The following is a 13365-nucleotide window of genomic DNA, read 5'->3' on the forward strand; positions in this document are numbered from 1 at the left end:
TAGCCCTTCACCCAAGCATGCTACTGGCCAAATATCATCTCCCTGGGCATTTTGGTTATTGAGAAGAAGATGTTTAAAGTTTTTGACATATTTGACCCCTGTGACCTTGAAAATAGGTGAAGGTCATTAATTTTAACAAACTTTGTAGCCCTTCATCCAAGTGTGCTTCTGGCCAAATATCGACACCCTAGGCCTTTCGGTTATTAAGAAGAAGTCGTTTAAAGTAAAATATTGACGCCGGACGGACGCCGGACGCCGCGCCACGGCATAAGCTCACTTAGCACTTTGTGCCAGGTGAGCTAATAAACACAGGGGTTTGTGTAACACAACTAACAAAAGTCAACACAGGACTTTATTTGTTACAACACAACTTACCAAAATCAACATAGCGCTTTGTGACACACAACTTACCAAAATCAACAAAAAGGGTTTCTGACACAAATTTATCGAAATAAACAGGGGTTTGTGACACACAACTTACCAACGTCTACACAGGGGTTTGTGACACACAATTTACCATAGTCTACACAGGGGTTTGTGACAACAAAGGTTACCAGAATAAACACAGAGGTTTGTGACACACAACTTACCAATGTCTACACAGGGTATTGTCACACACAACTTACCAACGTCTACACAGGGGTTTGTGACACACAATTTACCATAGTCTACACAGGGGTTTGTGACAACAAAGGTTACCAGAATAAACACAGAGGTTTGTGACACACAACTTACCAAAGTCTACACAAGGATTACAGTATTGTTCTGTATCACAGTGTAACACAGCCAATCCTAGCTCTGCATCTTGACTCATGTGTCTTTTGTGTCTGATATATATATGAAAACCATACTGTATAAATCATTGCATGCGTCAATCAAGACATTACATTGCAGTCATTATTTAAAGATTGAAAAACACCTTTTAACATTCATGATGGTATGCAACACAGTTCCGTTCAAACATATTTCATGATGAGCAGTCAAACATGCATTTATCTTCACAATATTATTTTATCATTCTTTGTGGTATAATTTATTTCTAAATACATTTTAAACAAAACGTTTTAACAAATAGCAGAAGAGTATTTTTTGTGGGAAACAAGATAGCCTGCAGTTCCATCAATCGGAAACCACTTGTGAATTTCCGTCATAATTTGAATTTGATGTCAAGTGATCATGATTGGTCCCCAATACTCAAACAATTTGACAGAAATTCCTGCACAATTTCCGATTGGAAGACATTCACGTGAAATGGTTCTCGCTGTTATTGGCTTTTACAGTTTTGCTGCGTAGGTACAAAGGAAATGTGATATTATCAGATGTAACAAGGAACAACAGTGCCTCTCTTAACACTTCCAACATTTATCTTAACACTTATCTTAACACTTCCGACATTTATCTTAACACTTATGTTAACATTTCCGACATTTATTTTAACACTTCCAACATTTATCTTAACACTTATCTTAACACTTTCAACATTTATCTAAACTCTTATCTTAACACTTATCTTAACACTTCCAACATTTATCTTAACACTTCCGACATCTAAATTTCAACATGTATGACCTCATTGTGTTGATTTGACGTCTGAACAAAGAAACTTATGGATAATATTACCTATCCAGTAACTTCTCCATATATTTGTACCATTCTGTCCACTCGTTTGCCGGCCCAGCGTCCGGGCCACAGTTCATGACGATGGTGTCCTTATGTGTTAGAACAGCCTCGTCGCCCCGCCCCTGGGGACGAGTCTCCATCAGAAGTGGCATCCCGCCCCCAAGCTCTACCGCCAGACTCATCTTTTGGAACTGAAGACAAAACCAGAAAATGTTCGTAAAACATACAATGTACCACGATTCCTACTTTGTTAGAAATATGCTGTAGGAAGTCTAATCAAAGAAAGTGAAGTGGAAAATATGGGTCATAATGACAGATATTTATTTTGATTGTAAATTATTGTATTTTTGGCCTCTTGTTTCACACAGGACAGAAGTGTGCCTGAAAAAAACTGATAAATTGCTGTGGTACTCTTCAAGATGTATGAAACTACAGACAAGTTATATAGTTTAACAATTGTTGAACTTCTAGAATGAGGGCCTGAGAGACGGAGCGGGTCTGAGAGACGGAGCTAGTTAATGCTAAGTCTACCCAGGACGTCATACAGACTGATGGAGAGACCAACAGAAAAGGAAAACGCTTTAAGATTCTTCTGCCATGTTTCAGGGGCAAAAATTAAAACATACACAGTCAATCAACAATACTGAAGTCTAATTTACATAAAGTTGAATCACAGAGGGTTTTACTCATTAGGTAAGACATAACTGACTAGATATAACTAACAGGATATGATGTTGCAGTGATATGTTTTGCTCAGTTTAACAGCCGAATACAGGCTGTTTCCCTTAGCTAAAAAGTGCCTTATTTTTCCAAAATGATCAAAACATGATGAATGTATTCCCAATTTCAATAAAATAATGTATTATTTTCCCAATTTCAATAAAATAATGTATTATTTTCCCAATATATAAAGGACCAGGCTGTTGTAAAATTTGGGGTAAAAACACTGTGTTGCTGACAAGAAAATGTGTTTTTTGTTTGTGTTTAATACCTACAGATCAAAAATACTTTAGAGAAAACATTTTCTCAAAGACAAAGATCCTACAAAATCCACAGCATACAATACCTGTTTTTGCTGAAGAAATATGAAAGTTTTCCCCTGGAAGATTTTCTTGCGTTCAGGATTGTTGGTGAAACTGACTTCAGTCGGATCCACCTGAGACTCTGACACAGTGGGCAGGTAGCTATGGCAACCAAGACAAACAAATAATGAAGTTACTATGGTAACCAACATAAACAACTCTACAGGTAGCTATGGCAACCATGACAAATAAATATGAAGTTAATATGGTAACCAACATAAACACCTTTACAGGTAGCCATGGCAACCAACATAAACACCTTTACAGGTAGCCATGGGAACCAACATAAACAACGCTACAGGTAGCTATGGAAACCATGACAAATAAATATGAAGTTAATATGGTAACCAACATAAACAACCCTACAGGTAGCTATGGCAACCAACATAAACAACTTTACAGGTAGCCATGGCAACCAACATAAACAACTCTACATGTAGCTATGCCAACCTTGACAAACAAATAATGAAGTTACTATGGTAACCAACATAAACAACTCTACAGGTAGCTATGGTAACCAACATAAACAACTCTACATGTAGCTATTGTAACCAACATTAACAACTCTACAGGTAACTATGGTAACCAACAAAAACAATGAAATTAAAATTAAATGTGTGTATAATATTTATGAGCACACATATAGGGATTGCAGGGTGTAAAATGTCTATCCTGTTCACAATCTACAATTACCTCTCAGCATCTGGCTGTTCTTTACCAGTCTCCAGTGATTGCAGGTAGGCGTCCAGATAGTCAGGGGAGACAATCGATTTCAGGGAGACCATGGCACACACCACCTTTTAAAGATCATAAGAAAAATACCATAATAACTCTATAAAGCACAATGGGTGCTTATAAAAAAAGAGAAGTTTATTACATAGATATGGTATTACATTCACAGCATCAACATGTCAGAATGAAATGCTTCTCTTAGAAAAATGAATATCTAGGTATTTGAGTTGGGGTCTGTTTGATGGGCGGGTGGGGGTGGGGGTACTCCAACAATGTTAGAGGTTTAACACGGCGAAAAACTTTTGACAGGCACCGCGTAACCTCTAACTGCCCATAGCTGATTTTCCCGATGCTGACGATCACATTTTCAAAGTTCGGATTAAGAAAGAGTATATCGTGTTTACATACATTTAAATGGTCAAAAGGGTCCAATAAATATTCCTTTCCATAAATCCATGATTATATGAGAAAAATTGCGTGTCAAAGACATAAATAATGAGTTTTTCCTCATTCGAAGCGAAGCAGACAGCATTTGCCATGATTTTTCCGGTTAATACAAAAATGGATTACATGTAATGTTTCACAGGCGGAATACAAACAAACTCTGTATCTTTTCGTTCCGTTTGAAATCCCCCTTGCTATTTTGTATTAATCCAGAAGCCATGTTTTAAATGTAGATCAGAGATGTGCTACAACGACATGGACATGTATATTGAGTGTTCTATTCCGTAATATACTATATATTTGTGTCTGTGACATATGAGATCTATAGTATATAACCCGTGAGTAGACATCGTTGTCATGAACGGTTAACCACTTAAGTGAGTTTTTCAAGCCGATTTTGTTCCGCCCGGATTTTGGGCGTAAACTGCATCAAAGAATTAGTGCTTCAGAAATGAGAGGTCGCAGTCGGCAAAATCATATCCGATTGAAAAAAGGCCGACCAGCGGCCTCTCATGTTATGGGAGTAGGGGTGGGGGGCGAGGGGGTGCTTATAGACAAAAGAAACATTTACATAGTGATTGAATATGTTACCTAGATACTTTAAACCATTAGTAAACCTATTACCTGAAAACCCAATCATTTTAGGAAGAATCAACACTCTTAACAAATTTTACAATAAATTTCTGTTTAAATTTCTGTGTATTGCTATTGATTTTTTTTAAAACTTTTGCATCATGATCAAACTAATGCATTTATAATGGCAACAGGGAAGAAACTGAAACAAAAGACCATTCAACAGAATTAATACATTACCTTGATTGTGACGCTGATTGAAGTCATGACAAGAAGAGTACAATGCCGCGACCACTCTGCCACAATGTGGCCGCCCAACCGCAGCACAGTCTGGCGAACCTGCTTCTTCAAGTTCGGACTCAGACAGGAAGTTGAAACAACAAGTGGCTCGTACACAGCTCTGATTAAGATATAAAAAGAAGACTTCATACTCTAAACTTAATAATATGGCTAATAATGTGTTCTTACAAACTACAAATGAATTTAATAAAATCACAGAATATCATCTTATCTAAAAAAAAAAAAACAAGTTTAAAAATCAACTAAAAATGATGAAATATAATCAGTGTTTTCTCAAGGTTTTCTCAGAGATAGTGTTAAATATGAAGATTTTCGGAAAAAGAAGGAAAAATGTAAAATACAACGAAGAGAGTACTCTATATACAGTTATTATAAATAGCCACTGGAACAATAAACCATGAATTAATATTTATCTAATACACTCACATGAATGCCGACTTCGGTGACCCAAACACGACCTCATCTCCATCCTTGACTGTCACCTGACCTTGAACTTTATTCTCGTTGACCATCGTTCCATACTTGGAGAGATCTTTGACGGTCAATGTGGGTAGTAATGTAGGTTTGTTCTGAAAATTATCGACAATACTTTTTATAATAATAATATTCAACATTTGATATGTTTTGATACATTTGAACTTTTTGAACTTCAGGTGATGTCATATGACAAGTCTTTCAGCTTGCTCCAAATTTAAGACACCATCATGATGCGAGAAGGTATAATATACATATGTAGTAACTGTAAAACAATACCTTTATGTCCAATGAGCATTATCATTGTTCTCAGTGTATGTTACATATCATCAGAGTACCTATTGGGACCAGTTTGGTGTCAAACTTTGGTCTAATGCTATTTCCAAAGGATAATAGAGGTATATTCTCCTAAAATATCTCAACAAATTACCAAACAATATATTTTCATCTTATTTTCAGATGACAACAACTAACATCCAAAATTATGTAATAGATAAGGATGTTTAGGTGCCTCTAGTAGTCTTACATATGCATATGCAAAAGTGGGATATAGCATGTCTTTTTGTTTAGGTATCTAAACTTGCATATATATATATATAGGTTCGATCAGGACAGGATTGGATATGACATCACACACACAAAAAAATATCTATGTATGTCACAATTGTAATGATAACATGATCACCACACTCAGGTTGCTTATGGTCCAGCAATGATATATATATATGTGTTTAAAAGATATAAAGATTTTTTATAAATTTACCAGATTAGTTTCTGGGTGGGTCACAGTGAGCTCGGCATGCTTACGACTGACCGCAGCATCGTTCTCCACGAGGATCTCGCAGTCCTTCCGGCCCACAATATAGCTCTTCCCAACTAACAAAACATATCGCTTATCTGGAAAGGAATGAGGAATATTACTTTGAACGTGTCCATTGATTGATTGTTGGCAAACTTATGTTAAATATTGAAGTGTCATAGACTTGTAGCAGATAGCTTCATGTATGTTGATGATTTAATTAAATTCCAGGTATATATATATCACATTTATTGTTTTTAATACTTGCACACATGTTTTTAGCATCCCCATCAAGCAAACACATTATGAGAAATACCAAATCTAACTGTATCTACACTGTATCTATCACTGAATTGGTAATCTGATAACTTTTATGTTATTGACAATACTTTTGAGAATGTTATAGGATTTTTCTGCACATATTAATATAAGATTGTTATTTTGTTATGTATTTACTAATTTGTCATTTTATATAAATGGGCCACTGTACTGAATTTCTTATATTCCATTTAGCTTATCAACTTGAAATATACCTAGTGTCATTTTTTGTTTTTTTTTGTTTCAATGTATATGAGATAGATTATAGCTAACGAGTGTATACTGTATAAAGAACATGGCTGGTTTATCAGTAATTGTCTAGTGGAATTGGATTAGGTCGATCGTCAGCGACAAGGTAGCTATATATTGTAAGAGCGTCCGCCTAGAGTTTGGAGGGTCCCGGTTTTGAACCCCGGGCTGGCCGTGCATTTCACCTCTCCTGTTACATTATCATTACTTACTAACTGAATTCAGTGTTTCTTAATGTTCTCCTCTAATAAATGCAACCTCGTATTTTTCAGTCTTGTAAGTAGAAAGTAATGACTGTTTGCAATCAGCGTTATATCCGAAAGGACTTTCCTGATTACAGACCAGAACCTGAACTTTCTGCCAAAAGCTGTCGGTCCGAAATTACCTCTTTTCAAATGCTACGCCTTCTGCATATGAATTACTGACATGCATTCAGATTAAACTTGGTGTTACATTAAATTACCTTATGTACGAACAATCACGTGTTTAGTGTGATTATCGATATATTTACCTGGATTAGAGAGTGAAGTTAGAAACCACATCTCGGTCAGACAGCTCTGTTTATTCCGGAAGTGCCAGTACCCGCGAAAATCTTGATCAGTCGTTGTCACCTCAACGCTTGATTTTGAAGCGGTATAAAGAAAGACCGACTATGCCAACAGATCGTCTGCTGGATAACCGAACTACTCGGTAGTGAAGCGGACGTAAAAACTATCAATCAATCAATCAATCGCCAACAAAAATTATGTGGGCAAAGGGTGGCTAAAGTGATGACCATAGGAGTAAGGAAGACATATAAAGACTGTCTAATCTGGTAATATGCCTATAAAGATATCTGTATAAATTAATTAAGAAAATAACCCTCTTTTTAGCCTCCCCCCCCCCATAATTCTGATAAAGCATGTCTGTTATGTAATTATGCTCGTTCTTAAAAGAGAACACTGTTTTAACTGTGAAAATAATGAATTGATGTAGCTTATCAAGAATGAAAGATGTTTGTCACATTTCAAAAGAAAATCTAATTAATTCCTTGTACGTACACTTCTATATATATATTTTACATCAAATGCAGGAAACGAAAATACCGTACATTCTATAAACATATATAGTAATGGTGACAATGAGCATCTTCTTGTAACAAGAAAAATAGCGGAATTATACTTTTTGCAGTTGACAAATATATTAAATCTTCGACAGCTATCTGATACTTAAATTTAAAGTGTTAAAAGGGAAAGGATCAAACACGTACGTGACTTCGAAAGGTTGGGCCGGTTTTTCTGGCCATATGTCACAGGCATTTGAAATTGTTTCCGTCAATAAAAAAAGTCAGGACAAAAAACCTATCACACCCTAGCTACTCATCAAAAAATCTAACGCTTTTGGGTACCCAAAATGAACCATAGTTCAGTTATATACGGAATGCAAGTTTTACATAATAAAACAATATAACTGCAATAAGCTTTAAATCAGTCCACGTATTTCAAGGATATCAATAACACGCAAAAGTAAAATAAATCCCATGACGGATAAGATAGTTAAGGAAAATAACTGACGACATTTAAAGTATTTTTTTCATGTAGATTTTGACACTTTCTAATCAATTTTAGTAATGTTTTCATTTAAACGATTATTTGAACAGCATTTTTTTCATTTTCAGAGATGTGATGGGTTGTTTATGTTTTATGTAGTATTTCCGTGAAATTTTTAATAATTATTAATTTATTTTTAATGAAGAACCTATGATCTGTAAGGCAGGCAGATAAAAGTTGATCCAATTCACAAAAACGAATCAATTTCAATTTGACAGGTAGATACCATTCATGTGTATTACGGAATAAAAATGCAGCATCATACATCTGAAAAGTGTTCCACATTTGTTACACTCACTTTATTAAGTTAAAGACATCCAGTGAATAACGACGGGCACTCATACAAATCTCACTATCATTATCAAGCCGGTGAATATGAGAGTTACATCCCCTTAGTCGAACCGTGAAATGTTTACAGGTCATTTTGTAGTGGTGTAGGGTTTGTCAAGGATTCGAACGAGTACTCCTGGTCTGCGTGGGTTTATGAGGTCGGGTAAGTCATTTTAGTTAAAACTGCGGTGATAGTTGAACTAAACATAGCGCCCTTGTTACAGTGTAAACGTTGTGATGATCACGCATGCTCGTATAATTTGGACAAGGTCAGGTGTCCTGTAAAAGTTATGTATGTCTTAGGCCTAGTTACGTAAATTGTTACCGTCTCATATTCATTAATCGTTTGTTTAAATTCAAAGTATCTGTAAAAAGATTCAGAGACACATTTCGAATCGCGTGGTAACTTAACTCTTTACTTAGACAATTACACCTTGTGTGATTAGACATGTAAAGGTATCGCTAATGGGAGGCAACTCATGTATATGAAATATAATGCAAGGAAAGATAACTCGGGCGTGCTTGGGAGATAACGTTAGTTAATATTCGTCAGAAGTTTGAACACAACATAATTTTAAGTAGAGAAGAGAAAGTCCTGTTGTCATTGATATAAATGTGTTCGCGTTTTAACTATCGATACTAATAGAATAATTATTTGATTTTTTCCCCCCTGAACAATTAATTCCGTGTTCGAACAAAATGATTATGATAAGATAATTATGGAAATTATATCTCATAATGGCATAATGCAATAGGTTTACAAATCTATGAAGAATCTATATTACTGTAGACCAAATATGGACAAATTTGCTGAACTTGTTTCTTCAAAAAACAATTTTATTATTAGAAATTTAGCTATGTTTATTTACAAAGCAAATGAAATAAGACATGGAATTTTGTTTAATGTGTAAATCAAATTAATTCCTTGCATCCTTCGCTTCGCATCAGTTTTTTGTTAAAGTCTATTGCATCCTGTGTTCATGCTTACTATTGTGAATGAATATGTTCCTTGTAAATGTGTGTTATTTTGCTGCTATAAAATTCATATAAATATGTATTTATTATTGCCATTATGTCATTGTCATGTTTAAATGTGTGTAAAGCATAAATGCATTGTTGCCTATTGCAAATTAAATAAAAGGCTACATGTATATAGAAATGCAGTGGATTTAAAAAAAATCTTTGTTGTTCTTCTGGACAATTGTTAACGGGGTCACTGCTAATCAAGAACCCTTGTAATATATGCTAAACCATACACACCGACATGTATATTGAGGTAAACAGTATTGTTGTCTTGCATAATTAAATTATAATGAATAATTTGCTTTTATACACATTTTTTTTTTGGTTTTATGTTACACAGTTTGAAAACATTGAAATGTAAGATGTTGTGTGTGAATTCGAGGACATATTTGTATGTACATGTATGAGGCTCACTTTGATTTAACAGGAAGGAAAACGAATGACAGGCTTCAAAATGTATCTAATTATTGAAAAAAAACTGGTGCCATATCTGTATGATGTCCTTTATAATTCTTTTTTCTTTTTCCTTCTCTTGATAATGACAAGTCTTCAAAACTTAAGTTTTAATATGGTTTTTTGTTTGTTTCTTCCAGATAATGGACGAATAATATCAGAAAGTGATCTGAGGAAAAAACGACGGCTTCCTAAACGAAGCAGTTTGGTGTGAAACACATTTTAATTGTTCAAGAAAGATACCAAGATGGCTGGCTTGGTGGCCTACATCTGTTCGTTTATCTTTAAAAGATCTGCTCAGAGACGGTCAAAATACGATTTACCACTTCCGATAAACTGCCATCTTGTTTTGAATGATGACGTCATTCGGGACAGAAGCGTCTTCGTGATTGGGGATGTACACGGTTGCTATGACGAACTTTTAGATTTATTAAGTCTCGCTGAAGGCTTAGAACCTGACAGGCCCATTCTGCCTATTTTTGTTGGAGATTTGATTAATAAGGGACCAAAAAATACAGAAGTTCTCGAAAAAATCAAACGCATGGACACATATGCAGTAAGGGGCAACCATGACGAGGCTGTGCTGAGACAGCTTTTAAACCGCAGAAACGACCCTGAGTATGTGTTTCCGCCAAAGTACCAATGGTGCAAGAGCTTAACCGGTACAGATGCAGACTTTTTGACTGAACTTCCTTACACGATATCCATCCCGTCATGCAATGCGTTGGTCGTTCACGCGGGTCTTGCTCCTGGCATTCCTATCGAAAAACAGGACCTGACAGATATGATTGTGATGAGGAATGTTGAGAGAAAAGACGACAGATTGATGGCGAGTGAGTCTCGTTTTGTTGGAGAACAGTGGGCCTCGCAATGGCCGGGACCAGAGCATGTATATTTCGGCCATGATGCAGTTCGAGGGTTTCAGAGTTTCCCATTTTGTACTGGTCTCGACACCGGTTGTCTTTATGGAAAAGAACTCACGGGAATTTTTATTAATGGCTGCAAGAAAAGAATTTCAGTCAAAGCTCAAAACGTTTATCGGCCTCCGTGATACTTCTAGAATTAGGACTGTATAAAAAAAACTCCACCCGAATCATCGGAAATCCGAACTTTTATCATAACATCAACTTTATGTACAAATTATATTCACAGGCACTGGAGTTTAGCCATTAGAAATGAATAAATACATTAATAACAAAAAAAAAATATTTTTAAAAAGGACTGGTCTGGACGTTGCCGGCCTCTAAACATATGTCCCGATCAGGATCCGGACGGGCCCTTTTTCTAATTAGATTTTTATCCTAATTTTTTGTTTTATGGCTAAATCAAGTGCCGGTGCATTATGTTATTTATAAATGCCGTTTTTCATTATGATTGGGGAAATAGTTTCGTTTAAACATATTTATTACCAAAAGTAGACAAAGGGATTAGGCACAAGTTATTATAACTTAGCAACGCCTTCTCTCAATATATTCATGTAACGCAAGTGTTATGAGCTAGCCATGGGGCGTCTCAAAAATATACCAAGAGACCAGAGACTCTGTAAAAAATGTGGTGTGTTAGAAAATGAAGTACACTTCTGTTTTCACTGTTCCCTAAATGAATCTGTCAGAAAAGAATACTTCCAAAAATGCATTCCTAATCACAATGATGTTACCTTAGATACCAATTATTTGACCTCAATATTATCTACAAACAACTCCCAATTTATACTGGACTCTTGCTTATTCATTAAACAGTCTCTAGAACTGAGGAGAGTGGGCTTGCTGACAGTATAAGGTATGAACTTTGCAGCTAAAAATGTTTTAAATCAAATTTTCTATTTGAAGCTATGTTAATTTTGTTCATGTTAATGTATATTAGATATATAAGCAATCACTTTGCGACTTTTCTACATGAACATGTCTATGTATATATTTTACTGTGTTTTTCTATTTTGCCTTCAAACTACTTTGAAGTTACAAAGGTGCAAATAAATTTTGAATTTGAATTTGAATTTGTAAAACAATGATATTTCGCATACATACATATTTGCACGAATATAAAAATAAATAAATGCTAGCTACCCTCGTGTTTCTTTTAGGTTTTTCTTAAACACAGATTTTTTTTGCACACTTTTAATACACAAGATGGGACACTGCGTCATAAGACGGGGGAAAGTAAGTATGAAAATGGCGATGCATCGGTCATCGGATATTTTCGGGCGTTTCCGTCACATCCGGAACGAGTGTGCCGGAAAGGCCCGAGGATGTATGAAGATTATGATGAAAATCAAGGTTACGGGAACAATGGTTACTGAGCGAATATCTGTATAGACCGTACATTATTTGAATCAACCGAATTCTACATACCGTAAATAACTGTCTATCGATGTTTGTTTTGAATACAGAAAACAAACACGAAAAATAGCGTGTGTGCTATCTGGAATTTTATTTCATAATACATGTATAACATTCCAATGAGATATGATCAATCTCTCTTTAAAGTTGTGTGCTATGCGTATGATTTGTGTTAGAGTTATCTCCCTTAAGCCTACAAACCAGATTTGCATCATTCAATAGTTCAGAATCACATTTCATTATAGACATAACATGTTATTCACTAACTATCAGAGTGGAACTCTTTTTAAAACGAGGTAAATTTCACGGTTAGGTAGCATATACCCTTAAGTAAAATATTACTGTAATCCTGAAACCCTTTATTACCGGTATACGATCGTATTTTGTTTCCCATTTTCAGTGTCAGCTGGAGTGATTTGACCAAATAACGATAATATGAAACTGGACTGTGTGATTTTTTTTCTACCTTTTATTTATGATTTGATAGCAAATAAATATATTTTAAATACAATAGGGGTTCTATAATTCAAAATTGAAATTAAGTTGCATGATTAAATAGGTAAATTTAAATATAAGGTATCTTCCACAATAAATTAATTGTAAAATGTTACTTAATTATAATGAAATCTATTAATGATAAAGCCGATGAACTTTTTAATGACATAACTACAATGATAAATATCCCGACTGATTTTCTTTCATGAACATTGATTGTTCCAATGATTTCAGCAAACATAAAAATTAGCACGGATGCTGATTGAACGTTGTGCGAGCAAATAAATAATATGTTCCCTATTACACAAATATACATATTCTTTTACCATATACTTCATATCACAGAACTCTCGCAAACAGTTATCTTGCATATGGGTGGTCGGGTGGCGTAGTGGACAGCACACTTGCATTTCATCAAGGCGACCGAGGTTCGATTCCCCAATCGGCGTGAAAAGGTATGGGGTCACCTGTCCAACCACGTGGGTTTTCTCCGGGTACTCCGGTACGTTACCCTCCCACATTTAAAACGTTATATACGTAATATA

The 13365-nt window shown here is 35.3% G+C and overlaps 2 protein-coding genes across 4 annotated transcripts in view; one reads left to right on the top strand and one right to left on the bottom strand.

Annotated features, from left to right (window-relative positions):
* Positions 1-7177, bottom strand: part of LOC110463998 (nibrin-like) — an 18621-nt gene extending 11444 nt beyond the window's left edge. The window contains exons 1-8 of one of the 2 annotated variants that reach the window (XM_021518990.1): positions 7103-7177; positions 5989-6122; positions 5178-5320; positions 4692-4851; positions 3396-3499; positions 2687-2804; positions 1621-1811; positions 736-827 (exon numbers count right to left, since the gene is read on the bottom strand). In XM_021518990.1, coding sequence (XP_021374665.1) covers positions 736-827; positions 1621-1811; positions 2687-2804; positions 3396-3499; positions 4692-4851; positions 5178-5320; positions 5989-6122; positions 7103-7133 — 973 coding nt within the window. In that variant the 5' untranslated portion in view covers positions 7134-7177. Of the gene's footprint in view, positions 1-735; positions 828-1620; positions 1812-2686; positions 2805-3395; positions 3500-4691; positions 4852-5177; positions 5321-5988; positions 6123-7102 lie in introns of those variants that run through there. The other variant, XM_021518991.1, reaches the window with a different exon arrangement.
* A 1399-nt stretch (positions 7178-8576) lies between these two features.
* On the top strand, positions 8577-12029 carry LOC110464000 (bis(5'-nucleosyl)-tetraphosphatase PrpE [asymmetrical]-like). 2 transcript variants are annotated; one of them, XR_002464456.1, is made up of 3 exons: positions 8577-8673; positions 10127-11765; positions 11816-12029. XR_002464456.1 is itself a non-coding variant. In XM_021519004.1 (2 exons), exon 2 carries the CDS (start codon positions 10234-10236, stop codon positions 11035-11037), a length of 804 nt encoding a protein of 267 aa, XP_021374679.1. In that variant the 5' UTR covers positions 8577-8673; positions 10127-10233; the 3' UTR covers positions 11038-12029. The 2 variants fall into 2 exon arrangements, 1 of the variants encoding a protein (XP_021374679.1); XM_021519004.1 differs by having other exon boundaries at positions 10127-12029.
* Positions 12030-13365: the final 1336 nt, after the last annotated feature.

The sequence above is a fragment of the Mizuhopecten yessoensis genome, unplaced genomic scaffold, assembly GCF_002113885.1.
Source record: "Mizuhopecten yessoensis strain PY_sf001 unplaced genomic scaffold, ASM211388v2 scaffold10951, whole genome shotgun sequence".
Lineage (NCBI taxonomy): Eukaryota > Metazoa > Mollusca > Bivalvia > Pectinida > Pectinidae > Mizuhopecten > Mizuhopecten yessoensis.

Bases quoted from the DNA above. Each gene is read 5' to 3' on its own strand.
- LOC110464000 (XM_021519004.1), top strand. From the start codon at position 10,234: ATGGCTGGCTTGGTGGCCTACATCTGTTCGTTTATCTTTAAAAGATCT.